At 37.8% G+C, this 25,125-nt stretch overlaps 1 protein-coding gene across 1 annotated transcript in view; it reads left to right on the top strand.

Moving 5' to 3' along the window:
- DENND1B (DENN domain containing 1B) overlaps window positions 1-25,125 on the top strand; it is a 338,838-nt gene that overhangs the window by 165,332 nt on the left and 148,381 nt on the right. The window contains exon 9 of the mRNA XM_053693753.1: window positions 8,412-8,522. Within this exon, the coding sequence (XP_053549728.1) occupies window positions 8,412-8,522 (111 nt within the window). The remainder of the gene's footprint in view (window positions 1-8,411; window positions 8,523-25,125) is intronic.

Raw genomic sequence — 25,125 nt, 5'->3', positions numbered from 1 at the left:
GATAGTGTATATAATAGTGTAACAACACTTATATAAATAATCTTTATCAGATAGTGTATATAATAGTGTAACACTTATATAAATAATCTTTATCAGTTAGTGTATATAATAGTGTAACACTTATATAAATAATCTTTATCAGATAGTGTATATAATAGTGTAACAACACTTATATAAATAATCTTTATCAGATAGTGTATATAATAGTGTAACACTTATATAAATAATCTTTATCAGATAGTGTATATAATAGTGTAACACTTATATAAATAATCTTTATCAGATAGTGTATATAATAGTGTAACAACACTTATATAAATAATCTTTATCAGATAGTGTATATAATAGTGTAACACTTATATAAATAATCTTTATCAGATAGTGTATATAATAGTGTAACAACACTTATATAAATAATCTTTATCAGATAGTGTATATAATAGTGTAACACTTATATAAATAATCTTTATCAGATAGTGTATATAATAGTGTAAACACTTATATAAATAATCTTTATCAGATAGTGTATATAATAGTGTAACACTTATATAAATAATCTTTATCAGATAGTGTATATAATAGTGACACACTTATATAAATAAACTTTATCAGATAGTGTATATAATAGTGTAACACTTATATAAATAATCTTTATCAGATAGTGTATATAATAGTGTAACAACACTTATATAAATAATCTTTATCAGATAGTGTATATAATAGTGTAACAACACTTATATAAATAATCTTTATCAGTTAGTGTATATAATAGTGTAACACTTATATAAATAATCTTTATCAGATAGTGTATATAATAGTGTAACAACACTTATATAAATAATCTTTATCAGATAGTGTATATAATAGTGTAACAACACTTATATAAATAATCTTTATCAGATAGTGTATATAATAGTGTAACACACTTATATAAATAATCTTTATCAGATAGTGTATATAATAGTGTAACAACACTTATATAAATAATCTTTATCAGATAGTGTATATAATAGTGTAACAACACTTATATAAATAATCTTTATCAGATAGTGTATATAATAGTGTAACACACTTATATAAATAATCTTTATCAGATAGTGTATATAATAGTGTAACAACACTTATATAAATAATCTTTATCAGATAGTGTATATAATAGTGTAACAACACTTATATAAATAATCTTTATCAGATAGTGTATATAATAGTGTAACAACACTTATATAAATAATCTTTATCAGATAGTGTATATAATAGTGTAACAACACTTATATAAATAATCTTTATCAGATAGTGTATATAATAGTGTAACAACACTTATATAAATAATCTTTATCAGATAGTGTATATAATAGTGTAACAACACTTATATAAATAATCTTTATCAGTTAGTGTATATAATAGTGTAACACTTATATAAATAATCTTTATCAGTTAGTGTATATAATAGTGTAACACTTATATAAATAATCTTTATCAGTTAGTGTATATAATAGTGTAACAACACTTATATAAATAATCTTTATCAGTTAGTGTATATAATAGTGTAACACTTATATAAATAATCTTTATCAGTTAGTGTATATAATAGTGTAACACTTATATAAATAATCTTTATCAGATAGTGTATATAATAGTGTAACAACACTTATATAAATAATCTTTATCAGTTAGTGTATATAATAGTGTAACACTTATATAAATAATCTTTATCAGATAGTGTATATAATAGTGTAACACTTATATAAATAATCTTTATCAGTTAGTGTATATAATAGTGTAACACTTATATAAATAATCTTTATCAGATAGTGTATATAATAGTGTAACAACACTTATATAAATAATCTTTATCAGTTAGTGTATATAATAGTGTAACACTTATATAAATAATCTTTATCAGTTAGTGTATATAATAGTGTAACACTTATATAAATAATCTTTATCAGTTAGTGTATATAATAGTGTAACAACACTTATATAAATAATCTTTATCAGTTAGTGTATATAATAGTGTAACACTTATATAAATAATCTTTATCAGTTAGTGTATATAATAGTGTAACAACACTTATATAAATAATCTTTATCAGTTAGTGTATATAATAGTGTAACACTTATATAAATAATCTTTATCAGTTAGTGTATATATAAGTGTTACACTTATATAAATAATCTTTATCAGTTAGTGTATATAATAGTGTAACACTTATATAATAATCTTTATCAGATAGTGTATATAATAGTGTAACAACACTTATATAAATAATCTTTATCAGATAGTGTATATAATAGTGTAACACTTATATAAATAATCTTTATCAGTTAGTGTATATAATAGTGTAACACTTATATAAATAATCTTTATCAGTTAGTGTATATAATAGTGTAACACTTATATAAATAATCTTTATCAGTTAGTGTATATAATAGTGTAACAACACTTATATAAATAATCTTTATCAGTTAGTGTATATAAATAGTGTAACACTTATATAAATAATCTTTATCAGTTAGTGTATATAATAGTGTAACAACACTTATATAAATAATCTTTATCAGTTAGTGTATATAATAGTGTAACACTTATATAAATAATCTTTATCAGTTAGTGTATATAATAGTGTAACACTTATATAAATAATCTTTATCAGTAAGTGTATATAATAGTGTAACAACACTTATATAAATAATCTTTATCAGATAGTGTATATAATAGTGTAACACTTATATAAATAATCTTTATCAGTTAGTGTATATAATAGTGTAACACTTATATAAATAATCTTTATCAGTTAGTGTATATAATAGTGTAACAACACTTATATAAATAATCTTTATCAGATAGTGTATATAATAGTGTAACACTTATATAAATAATCTTTATCAGATAGTGTATATAATAGTGTAACAACACTTATATAAATAATCTTTATCAGATAGTGTATATAATAGTGTAACACTTATATAAATAATCTTTATCAGATAGTGTATATAATAGTGTAACACTTATATAAATAATCTTTATCAGATAGTGTATATAATAGTGTAACACTTATATAAATAATCTTTATCAGATAGTGTATATAATAGTGTAACACTTATATAAATAATCTTTATCAGATAGTGTAAATAATAGTGTAACACTTATATAAATAATCTTTATCAGATAGTGTATATAATAGTGTAACAACACTTATATAAATAATCTTTATCAGATAGTGTATATAATAGTGTAACAACACTTATATAAATAATCTTTATCAGATAGTGTATATAATAGTGTAACAACACTTATATAAATAATCTTTATCAGATAGTGTATATAATAGTGTAACAACACTTATATAAATAATCTTTATCAGATAGTGTATATAATAGTGTAACAACACTTATATAAATAATCTTTATCAGATAGTGTATATAATAGTGTAACACACTTATATAAATAATCTTTATCAGATAGTGTATATAATAGTGTAACAACACTTATATAAATAATCTTTATCAGATAGTGTATATAATAGTGTAACAACACTTATATAAATAATCTTTATCAGATAGTGTATATAATAGTGTAACAACACTTATATAAATAATCTTTATCAGATAGTGTATATAATAGTGTACAACACTTATATAAATAATCTTATCAGATAGTGTATATAATAGTGTAACAACACTTATATAAATAATCTTTATCAGATAGTGTATATAATAGTGTAACAACACTTATATAAATAATCTTTATCAGATAGTGTATATAATAGTGTAACAACACTTATATAAATAATCTTTATCAGTTAGTGTATATAATAGTGTAACACTTATATAAATAATCTTTATCAGTTAGTGTATATAATAGTGTAACAACACTTATATAAATAATCTTTATCAGTTAGTGTATATAATAGTGTAACACTTATATAAATAATCTTTATCAGTTAGTGTATATAATAGTGTAACACTTATATAAATAATCTTTATCAGTTAGTGTATATAATAGTGTAACACTTATATAAATAATCTTTATCAGATAGTGTATATAATAGTGTAACACTTATATAAATAATCTTTATCAGATAGTGTATATAATAGTGTAACAACACTTATATAAATAATCTTTATCAGTTAGTGTATATAATAGTGTAACACTTATATAAATAATCTTTATCAGTTAGTGTATATAATAGTGTAACACTTATATAAATAATCTTTATCAGTTAGTGTATATAATAGTGTAACAACACTTATATAAATAATCTTTATCAGTTAGTGTATATAATAGTGTAACACTTATATAAATAATCTTTATCAGTTAGTGTATATAATAGTGTAACACTTATATAAATAATCTTTATCAGTTAGTGTATATAATAGTGTAACACTTATATAAATAATCTTTATCAGTTAGTGTATATAATAGTGTAACAACACTTATATAAATAATCTTTATCAGTTAGTGTATATAATAGTGTAACACTTATATAAATAATCTTTATCAGTTAGTGTATATAATAGTGTAACAACACTTATATAAATAATCTTTATCAGTTAGTGTATATAATAGTGTAACACTTATATAAATAATCTTTTTCAGATAGTGTATATAATAGTGTAACAACACTTATATAAATAATCTTTATCAGTTAGTGTATATAATAGTGTAACACTTATATAAATAATCTTTATCAGTTAGTGTATATAATAGTGTAACACTTACATAAATAATCTTTATCAGTTAGTGTATATAATAGTGTAACAACACTTATATAAATTAATCTTTATCAGTTAGTGTATATAATAGTGTAACACTTATATAAATAATCTTTATCAGTTAGTGTATATAATAGTGTAACACTTATATAAATAATCTTTATCAGATAGTGTATATAATAGTGTAACACTTATATAAATAATCTTTATCAGATAGTGTATATAATAGTGTAACACTTATATAAATAATCTTTATCAGATAGTGTATATAATAGTGTAACAACACTTATATAAATAATCTTTATCAGTTAGTGTATATAATAGTGTAACACTTATATAAATAATCTTTATCAGTTAGTGTATATAATAGTGTAACACTTATATAAATAATCTTTATCAGTTAGTGTATATAATAGTGTAACAACACTTATATAAATAATCTTTATCAGTTAGTGTATATAATAGTGTAACACTTATATAAATAATCTTTATCAGTTAGTGTATATAATAGTGTAACACTTATATAAATAATCTTTATCAGTTAGTGTATATAATAGTGTAACACTTATATAAATAATCTTTATCAGTTAGTGTATATAATAGTGTAACAACACTTATATAAATAATCTTTATCAGTTAGTGTATATAATAGTGTAACACTTATATAAATAATCTTTATCAGTTAGTGTATATAATAGTGTAACAACACTTATATAAATAATCTTTATCAGTTAGTGTATATAATAGTGTAACACTTATATAAATAATCTTTTTCAGATAGTGTATATAATAGTGTAACAACACTTATATAAATAATCTTTATCAGTTAGTGTATATAATAGTGTAACACTTATATAAATAATCTTTATCAGTTAGTGTATATAATAGTGTAACACTTACATAAATAATCTTTATCAGTTAGTGTATATAATAGTGTAACAACACTTATATAAATAATCTTTATCAGTTAGTGTATATAATAGTGTAACACTTATATAAATAATCTTTATCAGTTAGTGTATATAATAGTGTAACACTTATATAAATAATCTTTATCAGATAGTGTATATAATAGTGTAACACTTATATAAATAATCTTTATCAGATAGTGTATATAATAGTGTAACACTTATATAAATAATCTTTATCAGATAGTGTATATAATAGTGTAACAACACTTATATAAATAATCTTTATCAGTTAGTGTATATAATAGTGTAACACTTATATAAATAATCTTTATCAGTTAGTGTATATAATAGTGTAACACTTATATAAATAATCTTTATCAGTTAGTGTATATAATAGTGTAACAACACTTATATAAATAATCTTTATCAGTTAGTGTATATAATAGTGTAACACTTATATAAATAATCTTTATCAGTTAGTGTATATAATAGTGTAACACTTATATAAATAATCTTTATCAGTTAGTGTATATAATAGTGTAACAACACTTATATAAATAATCTTTATCAGTTAGTGTATATAATAGTGTAACACTTATATAAATAATCTTTATCAGTTAGTGTATATAATAGTGTAACAACACTTATATAAATAATCTTTATCAGTTAGTGTATATAATAGTGTAACACTTATATAAATAATCTTTATCAGATAGTGTATATAATAGTGTAACAACACTTATATAAATAATCTTTATCAGTTAGTGTATATAATAGTGTAACACTTATATAAATAATCTTTATCAGTTAGTGTATATAATAGTGTAACACTTATATAAATAATCTTTATCAGATAGTGTATATAATAGTGTAACAACACTTATATAAATAATCTTTATCAGTTAGTGTATATAATAGTGTAACACTTATATAAATAATCTTTATCAGTTAGTGTATATAATAGTGTAACACTTATATAAATAATCTTTATCAGATAGTGTATATAATAGTGTAACACTTATATAAATAATCTTTATCAGATAGTGTATATAATAGTGTAACACTTATATAAATAATCTTTATCAGATAGTGTATATAATAGTGTAACAACACTTATATAAATAATCTTTATCAGATAGTGTATATAATAGTGTAACACTTATATAAATAATCTTTATCAGATAGTGTATATAATAGTGTAACACTTATATAAATAATCTTTATCAGATAGTGTATATAATAGTGTAACACTTATATAAATAATCTTTATCAGATAGTGTATATAATAGTGTAACACTTATATAAATAATCTTTATCAGATAGTGTATATAATAGTGTAACACTTATATAAATAATCTTTATCAGATAGTGTATATAATAGTGTAACAACACTTATATAAATAATCTTTATCAGTTAGTGTATATAATAGTGTAACACTTATATAAATAATCTTTATCAGATAGTGTATATAATAGTGTAACAACACTTATATAAATAATCTTTATCAGATAGTGTATATAATAGTGTAACACTTATATAAATAATCTTTATCAGATAGTGTATATAATAGTGTAACAACACTTATATAAATAATCTTTATCAGTTAGTGTATATAATAGTGTAACACTTATATAAATAATCTTTATCAGATAGTGTATATAATAGTGTAACACTTATATAAATAATCTTTATCAGATAGTGTATATAATAGTGTAACACTTATATAAATAATCTTTATCAGATAGTGTATATAATAGTGTAACAACACTTATATAAATAATCTTTATCAGATAGTGTATATAATAGTGTAACACTTATATAAATAATCTTTATCAGATAGTGTATATAATAGTGTAACACTTATATAAATAATCTTTATCAGATAGTGTATATAATAGTGTAACACTTATATAAATAATCTTTATCAGATAGTGTATATAATAGTGTAACACTTATATAAATAATCTTTATCAGATAGTGTATATAATAGTGTAACACTTATATAAATAATCTTTATCAGATAGTGTATATAATAGTGTAACACTTTATTTTAATGTATTTATATTGTGTTTGGTGCACATTCTTTTTAACTCTTGCACTTTATGCTAGGTCTCCACTCACGCAAACACAACGGGTGCTAATTATGTTTGATTTAAACGTTTAATAGGTGCGCAAGTTAGCGCAGGCACAATAATGGTTATTGCGACCACTTGTAATCTAGCCCACAGGCACATTAGCAACAGGTTGTAACTCACCAGGACCTGAGTGGGACCAGCAAGAGGGCAGGTTTAACTCTTTGGCTACAATATACTTTCAGCCTTCTCTTGCAGCCAGTTAAAGTCATTTCTGACACTTCCCAGATCCTTTGCTACAGTGGGTCCTTGTGTTCAGTGTACACCTGCCCCTGCTATAGATATTTTATTCACATCATGGTAGAGATGTTTATGGGTAACCAAGGGCCCACTCAAGTCATTAAAAGCTAATAAACAAACAATACCTTAAACTAACGTGTTCTTCTTACCTGCACCAAAATGCATTTCATGTTAAGTTTGTTTCTCTGCTAAATTCCACCAGGCGCCACATTATTCCAGGTATTTATTTACATGGCTTATACTGCACTTTAGATTAGACGTCACATTAACATGAAGCAATGAGCAAGAGTCCCTCCGGTTAGAGTCACACTATTGGATTTCTCATTATTTCTAGGTGCCCTTGCAAATAATGCATCAGCGCGCAGATACGTATTAGCATGACCCATTATTTATCTTTGTTTTTATCCGTAGAGAAATCTCACAGAGTATTTTGTGGCTGTGGATGTGAATAACATGCTCCAGATCTACGCCAGTATGCTGCACGAGCGCAGGATCCTATTCACCTCTAGGAAGCTAAGCACCGTGAGTCACCTGCCTTGTATACTGCTCACCAGGGGTATAAAACACAGACCCCAAAACACCCCACACCTCTCCCTGACTGTTGCCCATCTCACCACGAAACCCAACCACACACCTCTCCAATGTCTGTACCCCCGTCTCACCACAGAACCCCCCAACCTCTAAACTGACTGTGCCACCATCTCACTGCAAACCCCCCCCAACCTCTCCCCTGACTGTGCCCCTATCTCACCACAAAATCCAACCACACACCTCTCCCCAGTCTGTGCCCCCATCTCACCACAGAACCCCCCCCCCCCAACCTCTACACTGACTGTGCCCCCATCTCACTGCAGAACCCCCCATCCTTTCCTCTGACGTTGTCACCCCCACACCTCTCCCCAGTCTGTGCCCCCATCTCACCACAGAGTCCTCCCACACCTCTGCCCTCAATGTGCCCACATCTCACCACGGAACCCAACCACACACCTCTGCCCTGTCTGTACCCCCATCTCACCACAGAACCCCCCCAACCTCTACACTGACTGTGCCCCCATTTCACTGCAGAACCCCCCATCCTTTCCTCTGACGGTGTCACCCCCACACCTCTCCCCAGTCTGTGCCCCATCTCACCACAGAGTCCTCCCACACCTCTGCCCTCAATGTGCCCGCATCTCACCACGGAACCCAACCACACACCTCTCCCCTGTCTGTACCCCCATCTCACCACAGAACCCCCCCCCAACCTCTACACTGACTGTGCCCCCATTTCACTGCAGAACCCCCCATCCTTTCCCCTGACGGTGTCACCCCCACACCTCTCCCCTGACTGTGCCCCTATCTCACCACAAAGCCCCACCATACACCCCTCCGCTGACTGTTACCCCCACACATCTCTCCCCTGACTGTACCTGCAACTCATCACATAGCCTGCCCACAGCTCTCCTCTGACTGTGCCCCCATCACACCACAGAGCACCCCACACACCTTACCCCTAGCTGTGCCCCCATCACACCGCAGAGCACCCCACACACCTCTCCCCTAGCTGTGCTATAGATGCGCACACACTCACATCTGTTTAATACACACTACTAAGAAACATATTTGTGACACACAGTCACACACATCTGTTTAATACACACACACAGTCACACACATCTGTCTAATACACACACACACACGTGCACACATCTGTTTAACACAGACACACACGCACACATCTGTTTAATACACACAGTCACACACATCTGTTTAATACACACACACAGTCACACACATCTGTCTAATACACAGACACACACACGCACACATCTGTTTAATACACACAGTCACACACATCTGTTTAATACACACACACAGTCACACACATCTGTCTAATACACAGACACACACACGCACACACATCTGTTTAACACAGACACACACGCACACATCTGTTTAATACACACACAGTAACACACATCTGTTTAATACACACACAGTCACACACATCTGTTTAATACACACAAACACAGTCACACACATCTGTTTAATACATACACAGTCACACACATCTGTTTAATATACACACACACACACACTGTCACACACATCTGTTTAATACACACGCAGTCATACACATATATTTAATACACACACACAGTTACACACATCTGTTTAATACACACACAGTAACACACATCTGTTTAATACACACACACAGTCACACACATCTGTTTAATACACACACACACTGTCACACACATCTGTTTAATATTCACACAGTCACACACATCTGTTTAATACACACACACATCTGTTTAATACAAACACACACACAGTCAAACACATCTGTTTAATACACACACACATCCATTTATTACACACACACAGTCACACACATCTGTTTAATACACACACACATCTGTTTAATACACACAGTCACACACATCTGTTTAATACACACACAGTCACACACATCTGTTTAATACACACACACACATCTGTTTAATACACACACACAGTCACACACATTTGTTTAATACACACACACATCTGTTTAATACACACAGTCACACACATCTGTTTAATACACACACACATCTGTTTAATTCACACAGTCACACACATCTGTTTAATACACACACACATCTGTTTAATACACACAGTCACACACATCTGTTTAATACACACACACATCTGTTTAATACACACAGTCACACACATCTGTTTAATACACACACACATCCATTTAATACACACACAGTCACACACATCTGTTTAATACACACACACACATCCATTTAATACACACACACAGTCACACACATCTGTTTAATACACACACACACATCTGTTTAATACACACACACATCTGTTTAATTCACACAGTCACACACATCTGTTTAATACAAACACACACATCTGTTTAATACAAACACACACATCTGTTTAATACACACACAGTCGCACACATCTGTTTAATACACACACACACATCTGTTTAATACACACACACACACAGTCACACACATCTGTTTAATACACACACATCTGTTTGTGACTTTAACAGATATTATTATACGTAAGTGTGCATTAAACACACAGACATGCCGCCTACTACTTATAGTAAAATGAAACGTACAAGTGTAATTTATGTTGTGATTAGGCAATCAATAGTAAAATGCTATTTAACCTGTTGGTGTAATATGTATATGTATCAGCTCTGACGTGTCACTTTTTAATGTCATTTTGCCGTTTCATATTGACCTTCAGATCAGACAACACAACTGAAGTTGGCAAATAATAAATGTACATTTGATTACACGCCAGTTAATAAGCATTTGATGTCTCCGTTGCACGTTACTGTTGCTAGGCCCAAGTGATATGATGAACCTGAAACACAATCTGAGATAAGAAAGGGGGAAGAGAGCGGCTTTCTGGAGCCTTCCTGGGGTCTCTCCCAGCACATTCCTTGGGAAGGAGTGACGTGCATTTATCTGGGGTTGATAAGGGTCACCTCTTCTGCCAAGCTGGCTTTTATCAGGACAAAAAGGGCTGATTATTATGACTACAAGACCCAGCCACTTCCCTCCCACGAATATTCACATTTGGTTAGGGGCAGTAAATCTCTACTAGATCAGAGCTCTGGGCTGAGGAACGCAGGCAGCTTTGGTGGGCTTTAACCTGTTGTGGGTAGCGAGTCTCATCCTTATCACATTATATATGACTCCAGAACCTCTGTTTAGCTACAAAACCCATATTGTCTTCACCTAGCTGAGGCACCTCACCAGGAAAGCTAGCACTCTAATCAGCAATATATTAATGTCGTTTTGTTACATATTTGCTCAGTATATGTATTTGGGAATACGCAATTGCTTTGTGTGCAAAAAATGCTTCTGGGACGTTATTGCACAGTCTATGTGGCTCAGCCCCCTGCATATACACATAAGCTGCATGTGAGTTTGTACAACCAATGCTCCATATAGTGATGTCACAGGTGCTACTCAGATATGCATTCAGCTTCTGTGCATATGCCAGGAGAGCTGTGTGCTGTTAATGCCTGGAATAAGCATAAGGCTATCCTATGTACTAATTAATGGCAGGGATAAGCATAATGCTATCCTACTCACTATTTAATAACTGGGATAAGCATAAGGCTATCCTACATACTGATTAATGCCTGGGATAAGCATAAGGCTATCCTACATACTAAGTAATGCCTGGGATAAGCATAAGGCTATCCTACATACTAACTAATGCCTGGGATAAGCATAAGGCTATCCTACATACTAACTAATGCCTGGGATAAGCATAAGGCTATCCTACATACTAACTAATGCCTGGGATAAGCATAAGGCTATCCTACATACTAACTAATGCCTGGGATAAGCATAAGGCTATCCTACTCACTAATACCTGGGATAAGCATAAGGCTATCCTACTCACTAATACCTGGGATAAGCATAAGGCTATCATACTCGCTAATTAATACCTGGGATTAGCATAAGGCTATCCTACTCACTAATTAATATCTGGTATAAGCATAAGACTATCCTACTCACTAATTAATATCTGGTATAAGCATAAAGCTATCCTACTCACTAATTAATATCTGGGAAAAGCATAAAGCTATCCTATTCACTAATTAATACCTGGAATAAGCATAAGGCTATCCTACTCACTAATACCTGAGATAAGCATAAGACTATCCTACTCACTAATACCTGGGATTAGCATAAGGCTATCATACTCGCTTATTAATGGCTGTTATAAGCATAAAGCTATCCTACTCACTAATACCTGGCAAAAGCATAAGGCTATCCTACTCACTAATACCTGGTAATACCTGGGATAAGCATAAGGCTATCCTACTCACTAATACCTAGAATAAGCATAAGGCTATCTTGTGCACTAATTAATACCTGGGATAAGCATAAGGCTATCCTACTCACTAATTAATACCAGCTATACATGCATGCATACATTTATACACAGTCATACAAATATACATACATTCATACATCACACATCTATTTACATATATATTGCCGTGGCTAACAGACACACCTCATACAGCTGTATTAGTGCTCACTGACTGACAGGCACATCTCATACAGCTGTATTAGTGCTCACTGGCTGACAGACATCTCATACAGCTGTATTAGTGCTCACTGGCTGACAGGCACATCTCATACAGCTGTATTAGCGCTCACTGACTGACAGGCACATCTCATACAGCTGTATTAGTGCTCACTGTCTGACAGGCACATCTCATACAGCTGTATTAGTGCTCACTGTCTGACAGGCACATCTCATACAGCTGTATTAGTGCTCACTGGCTGACAGACACATCTCATACAGCTGTATTAGTGCTCACTGGCTGACAGGCACATCTCATACAGCTGTATTAGTACTCACTGGCTGACAGACACATCTCATACAGCTGTATTAGTGCTCACTGGCTGACAGGCACATCTCATACAGCTGTATTAGTGCTCACTGGCTGACAGACACATCTCATACAGCTGTATTAGTGCTCACTGTCTGACAGGCACATCTCATACAGCTGTATTAGTGCTCACTGACTGACAGGCACATCTCATACAGATGTATTAGTGCTCACTGGCTGACAGATACATCTCATACAGCTGTATTAGTGCTCACTGGCTGTCAGACACAGCTCATACAGCTGTATTAGTGCTCACTGACTGACAGGCACACCTCATACAGCTGTATTAGTGCTCACTGGCTGACAGACACATCTCATACAGCTGTATTAGTGCTCACTGGCTGACAGACACATCTCATACAGCTGTATTAGTACTCACTGGCTGACAGGCACATCTCATACAGCTGTATTAGTGCTCACTGACTGACAGACACATCTCATACAGCTGTATTAGTGCTCACTGACTGACAGGCACATCTCATACAGCTGTATTAGTGCTCACTGACAGGCAGGCACATCTCATACAGCTGTATTAGTGCTCACTGACTGACAGGCACATCTCATACAGCTGTATTAGTGCTCACTGACTGACAGGCACATCTCATACAGCTGTATTAGTGCTCACTGGCTGACAGACATCTCATACAGCTGTATTAGTGCTCACTGACTGACAGACACATCTCATACAGCTGTATTAGTGCTCACTGGCTGACAGACACATCTCATACAGCTGTATTAGTGCTCACTGTCTGACAGACACATCACATACATCTGTATTAGTGCTCACTGACTGACAGACACATCTCATACAGCTGTATTAGTGCTCACTGGCTGACAGACACACCTCATACAGCTGTATTAGTGCTCACTGGCTGACAGACACATCTCATACAGCTGTATTAGTGCTCACTGACTGACAGGCACATCTCATACAGCTGTATTAGTGCTCACTGACTGACAGGCACATCTCATACAGCTGTATTAGTGCTCACTGACTGACAGACACATCTCATACAGCTGTATTAGTGCTCACTGACTGACAGGTACATCTCATACAGCTGTATTAGTGCTCACTGACTGACAGGCACATCTCATACAGCTGTATTAGTGCTCACTGACTGACAGGCACATCTCATACAGCTGTATTAATGCTCACTGACTGACAGACACATCTCATACAGCTGTATTAGTGCTCACTGGCTGACAGGCACATCTCATACAGCTGTATTAGTGCTCACTGACTGACAGGCACATCTCATACAGCTGTATTAGTGCTCACTGACTGACAGACACATCTCATACAGCTGTATTAGTGCTCACTGGCAGACAGACACATCTCATACAGCTGTATTAGTGCTCACTGTCTGACAGGCACATCTCATACAGCTGTATTAGTGCTCACTAACTGACAGACACATCTCATATAGCTGTATTAGTGCTCACTGACTGACAGACACACCTCATACAGCTGTATTAGTGCTCATTGGCTGACAGACACACTTTATACAGCTGTATTAGCGCTCACTGTCTGACAGGCACACCTCATACTGCTGTAATAGTGCTCACTGGCTGACAAGCACACCTCATACAGCTGTATTAGCGCTCACTAACTGACAGACACACCTCATACAGCTGTATTAGCGCTCACTGGCTGACAGACACACCTCATACAGCTGTATTAACGCTTGCTGGCTGACAGGCACACATCATACAGCTGTATTAGTGCTCACTGACTGACAGGCACACATCATACAGCTGTATTAGTGCTAACTGGCTGGCAGACACACCTCATACAGCTGTATTAGTGCTCACTGACTGACAGGCACATCTCATACAGCTGTATTAGTGCTCACTGACTGACAGGCACATCTCATACAGCTGTATTAGTGCTCACTGGCTGACAGACACACATCATACAGCTGTATTAGTGCTCACTGGCTGACAGGCACACATCATACAGCTGTATTAGTGCTCACTGGCTGACAGACAAATCACATACAACTGTATTAGCGCTCACTGACTGATAGACACATCTCATACAGCTGTATTAGTGCTCACTGGCTGACAGACACATCTCATACAGCTGTATTAGTGCTCACTGACTGACAGACACATCTCATACAGCTGTATTATACTCACTGACTGACAGACATCTCATACAGCTGTATTAGTACTCACTAACTGACAGACACATCTCATACAGCTGTATTAGTGCTCACTGGCTGACAGACACATCTCATACAGCTGTATTAGTGCTCACTGACTGACAGACACATCTCATACAGCTGTATTAGTGCTCACTGGCTGACAGACACATCTCATACTGCTGTATTACTGCTCACTGGCTGACAGACACATCTCATACAGCTGTATTAGCGCTCACTGGCTGACAGACACACCTCATACAGCTGTATTAGTGCTCACTGACTGACAGGCACATCTCATACAGCTGTATTAGTGCTCACTGTCTGACAGACACATCTCATACAGCTGTATTAGTGCTCACTGGCTGACAGACACATCTCATACAGCTGTATTAGTGCTCACTGTCTGACAGACACATCTCATACAGCTGTATTAACGCTCACTGACTGACAGACACATCTCATACAGCTGTATTAGTGCTCACTGACTGACAGACACATCTCATACAGCTGTATTAGTGCTCACTGACTGACAGGCACATCTCATACAGCTGTATTAGTGCTCACTGGCTGACAGACACATCTCATACAGCTGTATTAGTGCTCACTGACTGTCAGACATCTCATACAGCTGTATTAGTGCTCACTGGCTGACAGGCACATCTCATACAGCTGTATTAGTGCTCACTGACTGTCAGACATCTCATACAGCTGTATTAGTGCTCACTGACTGTCAGACATCTCATACAGCTGTATTATTGCTCACTGGCTGACAGACACATCTCATACAGCTGTATTAGTGCTCACTGACTGACAGACACATCTCATACAGCTGTATTAGTGCTCACTGACTGACAGGCACATCTCATACAGCTGTATTAGTGCTCACTGACTGACAGGCACATCTCATACAGCTGTATTAGTGCTCACTGGCTGACAGACATCTCATACAGCTGTATTAGTGCTCACTGACTGACAGACACATCTCATACAGCTGTATTAGTGCTCACTGGCTGACAGACACATCTCATACAGCTGTATTAGTGCTCACTGTCTGACAGACACATCACATACATCTGTATTAGTGCTCACTGACTGACAGACACATCTCATACAGCTGTATTAGTGCTCACTGGCTGACAGACACACCTCATACAGCTGTATTAGTGCTCACTGGCTGACAGACACATCTCATACAGCTGTATTAGTGCTCACTGACTGACAGGCACATCTCATACAGCTGTATTAGTGCTCACTGACTGACAGGCACATCTCATACAGCTGTATTAGTGCTCACTGACTGACAGACACATCTCATACAGCTGTATTAGTGCTCACTGACTGACAGGTACATCTCATACAGCTGTATTAGTGCTCACTGACTGACAGGCACATCTCATACAGCTGTATTAGTGCTCACTGACTGACAGGCACATCTCATACAGCTGTATTAATGCTCACTGACTGACAGACACATCTCATACAGCTGTATTAGTGCTCACTGACTGACAGGCACATCTCATACAGCTGTATTAGTGCTCACTGACAGGCAGGCACATCTCATACAGCTGTATTAGTGCTCACTGGCTGACAGGCACATCTCATACAGCTGTATTAGTGCTCACTGACTGACAGGCACATCTCATACAGCTGTATTAGTGCTCACTGACTGACAGACACATCTCATACAGCTGTATTAGTGCTCACTGGCAGACAGACACATCTCATACAGCTGTATTAGTGCTCACTGTCTGACAGGCACATCTCATACAGCTGTATTAGTGCTCACTAACTGACAGACACATCTCATACAGCTGTATTAGTGCTCACTGACTGACAGACACATCTCATACAGCTGTATTAGTGCTCACTGACTGACAGACACATCTCATACAGCTGTATTATTGCTCACTGACTGACAGGCACATCTCATACAGCTGTATTAGCGCTCACTGGCTGACAGGCACATCTCATACAGCTGTATTAGTGCTCACTGGCTGACAGACACACTTTATACAGCTGTATTAGCGCTCACTGTCTGACAGGCACACCTCATACTGCTGTAATAGTGCTCACTGGCTGACAAGCACACCTCATACAGCTGTATTAGCGCTCACTAACTGACAGACACACCTCATACAGCTGTATTAGCGCTCACTGGCTGACAGACACACCTCATACAGCTGTATTAACGCTTGCTGGCTGACAGGCACACATCATACAGCTGTATTAGTGCTCACTGACTGACAGGCATACATCATACAGCTGTATTAGTGCTAACTGGCTGGCAGACACATCTCATACAGCTGTATTAGCGCTCACTGACTGACAGGCACATCTCATACAGCTGTATTAGTGCTCACTGACTGACAGGCACATCTCATACAGCTGTATTAGTGCTCACTGACTGACAGGCACATCTCATACAGCTGTATTAGTGCTCACTGGCTGACAGACACACATCATACAGCTGTATTAGTGCTCACTGGCTGACAGGCACACATCATACAGCTGTATTAGTGCTCACTGGCTGACAGACAAATCACATACAACTGTATTAGCGCTCACTGACTGACAGACACATCTCATACAGCTGTATTAGTGCTCACTGGCTGACAGACACATCTCATACAGCTGTATTAGTGCTCACTGACTGACAGACACATCTCATACAGCTGTATTATACTCACTGACTGACAGACATCTCATACAGCTGTATTAGTACTCACTAACTGACAGACACATCTCATACAGCTGTATTAGTGCTCACTGGCTGACAGACACATCTCATACAGCTGTATTAGTGCTCACTGACTGACAGACACATCTCATACAGCTGTATTAGTGCTCACTGGCTGACAGACACATCTCATACTGCTGTATTACTGCTCACTGGCTGACAGACACATCTCATACAGCTGTATTAGCGCTCACTGGCTGACAGACACACCTCATACAGCTGTATTAGTGCTCACTGACTGACAGGCACATCTCATACAGCTGTATTAGTGCTCACTGTCTGACAGACACATCTCATACAGCTGTATTAGTGCTCACTGGCTGACAGACACATCTCATACAGCTGTATTAGTGCTCACTGTCTGACAGACACATCTCATACAGCTGTATTAACGCTCACTGACTGACAGACACATCTCATACAGCTGTATTAGTGCTCACTGACTGACAGACACATCTCATACAGCTGTATTAGTGCTCACTGACTGACAGGCACATCTCATACAGCTGTATTAGTGCTCACTGGCTGACAGACACATCTCATACAGCTGTATTAGTGCTCACTGACTGTCAGACATCTCATACAGCTGTATTAGTGCTCACTGGCTGACAGGCACATCTCATACAGCTGTATTAGTGCTCACTGACTGTCAGACATCTCATACAGCTGTATTAGTGCTCACTGACTGTCAGACATCTCATACAGCTGTATTATTGCTCACTGGCTGACAGACACATCTCATACAGCTGTATTAGTGCTCACTGACTGACAGACACATCTCATACAGCTGTATTAGTGCTCATTGGATAACAGACACATCTCATACAGCTGTATTAGTGCTCATTGGCTGACAGGCACACCTCATACAGCTGTATTAGTGCTCACTGGCTGACAGACACATCTCATACAGCTGTATTAGTGCTCACTGGCTGACAGACACATCTCATACAGCTGTATTAGCGCTCACTGTCTGACAGACACATCTCATACAGCTGTATTAGTGCTCACTGACTGACAGGCACACCTCATACAGCTGTATTAGTGCTCACTGTCTGACAGACACATCTCATACAGCTGTATTAGTGCTCACTGGCTGACAGACACATCTCATACAGCTGTATTAGTGCTCACTGTCTGACAGACACATCTCATACAGCTGTATTAGTGCTCACTGACTGACAGGCACACCTCATACAGCTGTATTAGTGCTCACTGTCTGACAGACACATCTCATACACCTGTATTAGTGCTCACTGACTGACAGGCACACCTCATACAGCTGTATTAGTGCTCACTGACTGACAGACACATCTCATACAGCTGTATTAGCGCTCACTGGCTGACAGACACATCTCATACAGCTGTATTAGTGCTCACTGACTGACATGCACATATCATACAGCTGTATTAGTGCTCATTGTCTGACAGACACATCTCATACAGCTGTATTAGTGCTCACTGGCTGACAGACACATCTCATACAGCTGTATTAGTGCTCACTGGCTGACAGACACATCTCATACAGCTGTATTAGTGCTCACTGGCTGACAGACACACCTCATACAGCTGTATTAGCGCTCACTGGCTGACAGACACATCTCATACAGCTGTATTAGTGCTCACTGGCTGACAGGCCACATCTCATACAGCTGTATTAGTGCTCACTGGCTGACAGACACACTCATACAGCTGTATTAGGTGCTCACTGACTGACAGACACATCTCATACAGCTGTATTAGTGCTCACTGACTGACACACACATCTCATACAGCTGTATTAGTGCTCACTGACTGACAGACACATCTCATGCAGCTGTATTAGTGCTCACTGACTGACACACACATCTCATACAGCTGTATTAGTGCTCACTGGCTGACAGGCACATCTCATACAGCTGTATTAGTGCTCACTGGCTGACAGACACATCTCATACAGCTGTATTAGTGCTCACTGGCTGACACACACATCTCATACAGCTGTATTAGTGCTCACTGGCTGACAGGCACATCTCATACAGCTGTATTAGTGCTCACTGGCTGACAGGCACATCTCATACAGCTGTATTAGTGCTCACTGACTGACAGACACATCTCATACAGCTGTATTAGTGCTCACTGGCTGACAGGCACATCTCATACAGCTGTATTAGTGCTCACTGACTGACAGACACATCTCATACAGCTGTATTAGTGCTCACTGGCTGACAGACACATCACATACAGCTGTATTAGTGCTCACTGGCTGACAGACACATCTCATACAGCTGTATTAGTGCTCACTGACTGACAGACACATCTCATACAGCTGTATTAGTACTCACTGACTGACAGACACATCTCATACAGCTGTATTAGTGCTCACTGACTGACAGACACATCTCATACAGCTATATTAGTGCTCACTGTCTGACAGACACATCTCATACAGCTGTATTAGTGCTCACTGGCTGACAGACACATCACATACAGCTGTATAAGTGCTCACTGGCTGACAGACACATCTCATACAGCTGTATTAGTACTCACTGGCTGTCAGGCACACCTTATACAGCTGTATTAGTGCTCACTGGCTGACAGACACATCTCATACAGCTGTATTAGTGCTCACTGGCTGACAGACACATCTCATACAGCTGTATCAGTGCTCACTGGCTGACAGGCACATCTCATACAGCTGTATTAGTGCTCACTGGCTGACAGGCACATCTCATACAGCTGTATTAGTGCTCACTGACTGACAGACACATCTCATACAGCTGTATTAGCGCTCACTGGCTGACAGACACATCTCATACAGCTGTATTAGTGCTCACTGTCTGACAGACACATCCCATACAGCTGTATTAGTGCTCACTGACTGACAGATACATCTCATACAGCTGTATTAGTGCTCAGTGTCTGACAGACACATCTCATACAGCTGTATTAGTGCTCACTGACTGACACACACATCTCATACAGCTGTATTAGTGCTCACTGACTGACAGACACATCTCATACAGCTGTATTAGTGCTCACTGACTGACAGGCACTGTAACGGTACCAACCGGATACCAAGGGTTAACACCAGGGAACAATGTCCTGCATAGGGAATCAGCAATTCACAACCCAGCCAGTTTTCAGGTTTAAACAGAATGACATTTATTAAAAGGCTATGCCTAGTATTTATGCAGGTTTGACCCCCCCAAATCGGGGGGGGGGGTTGAAAGAATGCTGTACATTAGATGAAGGGAACACACCCTTGACATGATACAATAGATTTACCTTGCTTAAGCTGATAACAATTTAAACACAAGACACATTTGGCTTTTCTTATCACCTAAGCATTTGCTCTCTGAGGGTGATTAAACAATGGACTGTTTATCAATAACATTAATGACAGTGCACAATAGCTGAGGCTAAAGCTGAACACAGTTAACTCTTTCAGTGCTGACAGAAGGGTCTGTCACATCTACATAGTACAATATACAGCCTATAGACAACCTTTCTTACGTTATAGTCCAGAAGTGGCTAGGTTTGCCACAATGCTCCCCCAGAACCAAGCCGGCATACACAGTCTGATCCCAACGGATCGGCTTGGGGATGTCCGGGGCAACAACTTTCGGCTCAAGTAAGCTACGGGGTGTTCTCCGCCATCTGCTCCAACTTGGCTCAGTACTGCCCCCACCCCAAACATGGAAGCGTCTCTTCCCGGAGGGACTGGGCTTGGGTAGTCACAGGGTTAACATCAGCGGGATCCATGGGAGCATAGGCAGAAACAAGGGGGGCCAAGTCATTTCCAAGGAGAACATCAGCAGGTAAGTCCTTCTTGACCCCCACATTCACAAGTCTAGCGCCCACTCCCCAATCCAAATGTACCCTGGCAACGGGTAGGCGGAACACAGTGCCCCCTGCTACCCTCACAGCCATAGTGTCTCCAGTGTGCTGTTTCTCAGACACCAAGTTCTTTTGAAGCAAGGTCATGGTAGCACCAGTATCCCGTAGACCACTGACCTCCTTCCCATTCACTTTAACCCGCTGCCGGTTATTCCGGTGGGCAGCTTGCACGGGGTCTGCTTCATGTAGGCTGCCCCAGCATTCTGGCACCTCTACGTAGCGGGCCGCAGGCTGAGGATTATGTGGGATTCCGCCGGCGGGTCTTCTCCAGGACTGTGCTTGATTTGCTGCGTTTAGGGGACACTCTGGTCTTTTGTGCCCTAGTCGCTTACATCCAAAGCACCGAATAGGTTGTGAGTAGCCCCGCGAATTGAACCGGCCTCTCTGAGGGTAGTTTGTGGCCGGAGGCCGTGTGGTATAGCGGTGCGCCGGGGGTTGGTAACTGGCAGCTGCTGGGGTGACTGGGGGTCTGTACTCCACTCTAGCAGTGGGCAATCGGTATACTGCTCCCCCTGCCCCTCGTACTGCCACGGATCCGCCAGTGGGTGCTGTATCCGGCACCAAATGGGGAGCTATCAGGGTTAAAGTAGCTCCCGAATCCCGAAGTCCCTGGACCGACATCACCTCATGCAGAATTCCCAGGGGTTCCTCGGCTTGGGTGCTCAACACCTCATGAGTGGCTGGCTCCGTTTGGTAATGGTGAGCAGCCGCCCTTGGGGCCCGGTTCTGTCTGACCTGGTTCCAAGCTTGTCTGCTCCGATTTTGGGTGCACTCACGTGCCATATGTCCCCACTGCTTGCAGGTGTGGCATTGTATATTAGCCCGTCCGTTGTTAGGCTGTAGTCCATGGTGCCTCCTGGCATCAAAATGCTGGTCTGCTAATCGGGCTGCTTCGGTTAAGGTGAGGGGTTTTCGATCTCTCACCCATTCTTGGGCTTCTGGGGACAAGCCGTTAAAGAATTGCTCCAACAGCATCAGTTGTCGCAATTCTTCCATGGTGGTAGCTTGGCTGGCCTGTATCCACCCTTGAGATGCTTGATCCAGCTTGTGGGCCCACTCTGCATGTGAATCTCTTTCTAGCTTGCGCAGGCCTCTAAACTTGCGCCGGTATGCCTCTGAGGTAATGGCATATCTTTCCAAGATCGCTCTCTTCACTTTAGCGTAATCCTTTCTGTCCTCCCTGGGTACAGCGCGATACGCTTCCGCTGCCCTACCGGCTAGCTTGCTTGCTAGCACCGGCACCCATACGGACTGCTCCAAATCATGTAACTCGCACAGTCTCTCAAAATCCTGTAAATACCCATCAATCTCATCCTTCTCCTCACAAAACATTTTAAATGCATGGTATGGGATTTTGGGTCTTACTGGGTTGCTGAGTGCGTCCAAAATGGATTCTGCTCGGGAGGATGCATTCCGCGGACTGTGTGCCATCACGTACTCCTGCACATCTGCCATTACCACGGATAGCATATCCCGTGGTACAGGTTGGGGTAAAAATTCCAGCCTGGTCCTCATTTCCCTCTGGTATAGGGTCTCCTCCATGGCTGCTGGAGGCGTAGCGCTGCAAGCTCTGTCTCCCTCCATCAGCTCAGCAATTAATATAGCCTTGGGTTTGCTGCTGCCTATCTTTCCCCTGGCTTCTAGCAGTTCCTTTTACGTTTGTCTCTTTAGCTTAGAATAATCCATCTCCATTCACTTCGGTCCCTGGTACTCCTTCCATCTTAGTCAGTATTGTAGTAATCCCCCTCTTCCTGAGGTTACTGGCTTGTGTAGTTGCTCTTCTGGGCGATAAGGTTCATTCCGTCGCTTGCCACCAATTGTAACGGTACCAACCGGATACCAAGGGTTAACACCAGGGAACAATGTCCTGCATAGGGAATCAGCAATTCACAACCCAGCCAGTTTTCAGGTTTAAACAGAATGACATTTATTAAAAGGCTATGCCTAGTATTTATGCAGGTTTGACCCCCCCAAATCGGGGGGGGGGGGTTGAAAGAATGCTGTACATTAGATGAAGGGAACACACCCTTGACATGATACAATAGATTTACCTTGCTTAAGCTGATAACAATTTAAACACAAGACACATTTGGCTTTTCTTATCACCTAAGCATTTGCTCTCTGAGGGTGATTAAACAATGGACTGTTTATCAATAACATTAATGACAGTGCACAATAGCTGAGGCTAAAGCTGAACACAGTTAACTCTTTCAGTGCTGACAGAAGGGTCTGTCACATCTACATAGTACAATATACAGCCTATAGACAACCTTTCTTACGTTATAGTCCAGAAGTGGCTAGGTTTGCCACAGGCACATCTCATACAGCTGTATTAGTGCTCACTGGCTGACAGACACATCTCATACAGCTGTATTAGTACTCACTGGCTGTCAGGCACACCTTATACAGCTGTATTAGTGCTCACTGACTGACATGCACATCTCATACAGCTGTATTAGTGCTCACTGACTGACAGGCACATCTCATACAGCTATATTAGTGCTCACTGTCTGACAGACACATCTCATACAGCTGTATTAGTGCTCACTGACTGACAGATACATCTCATACAGCTGTATTAGTGCTCAGTGTCTGACAGACACATCTCATACAGCTGTATTAGTGCTCACTGACTGACAGATACATCTCATACAGCTGTATTAGTGCTCAGTGTCTGACAGACACATCACATACAGCTGTATAAGTGCTCACTGGCTGATAGACACATCTCATACAGCTGTATTAGTGCTCACTGACTGACACACACATCTCATACAGCTGTATTAGTGCTCACTGACTGACAGACACATCTCATACAGCTGTATTAGTGCTCACTGACTGACAGGCACATCTCATACAGCTGTATTAGTGCTCACTGGCTGACAGACACATCTCATACAGCTGTATTAGTGCTCACTGGCTGACAGACACATCTCA

Source organism: Bombina bombina, chromosome 10 (genome assembly GCF_027579735.1).
Source record: "Bombina bombina isolate aBomBom1 chromosome 10, aBomBom1.pri, whole genome shotgun sequence".
Classification (NCBI taxonomy): Eukaryota; Metazoa; Chordata; class Amphibia; order Anura; family Bombinatoridae; genus Bombina; species Bombina bombina.
This window is presented reverse-complemented; position numbering and strand designations above follow the sequence as displayed.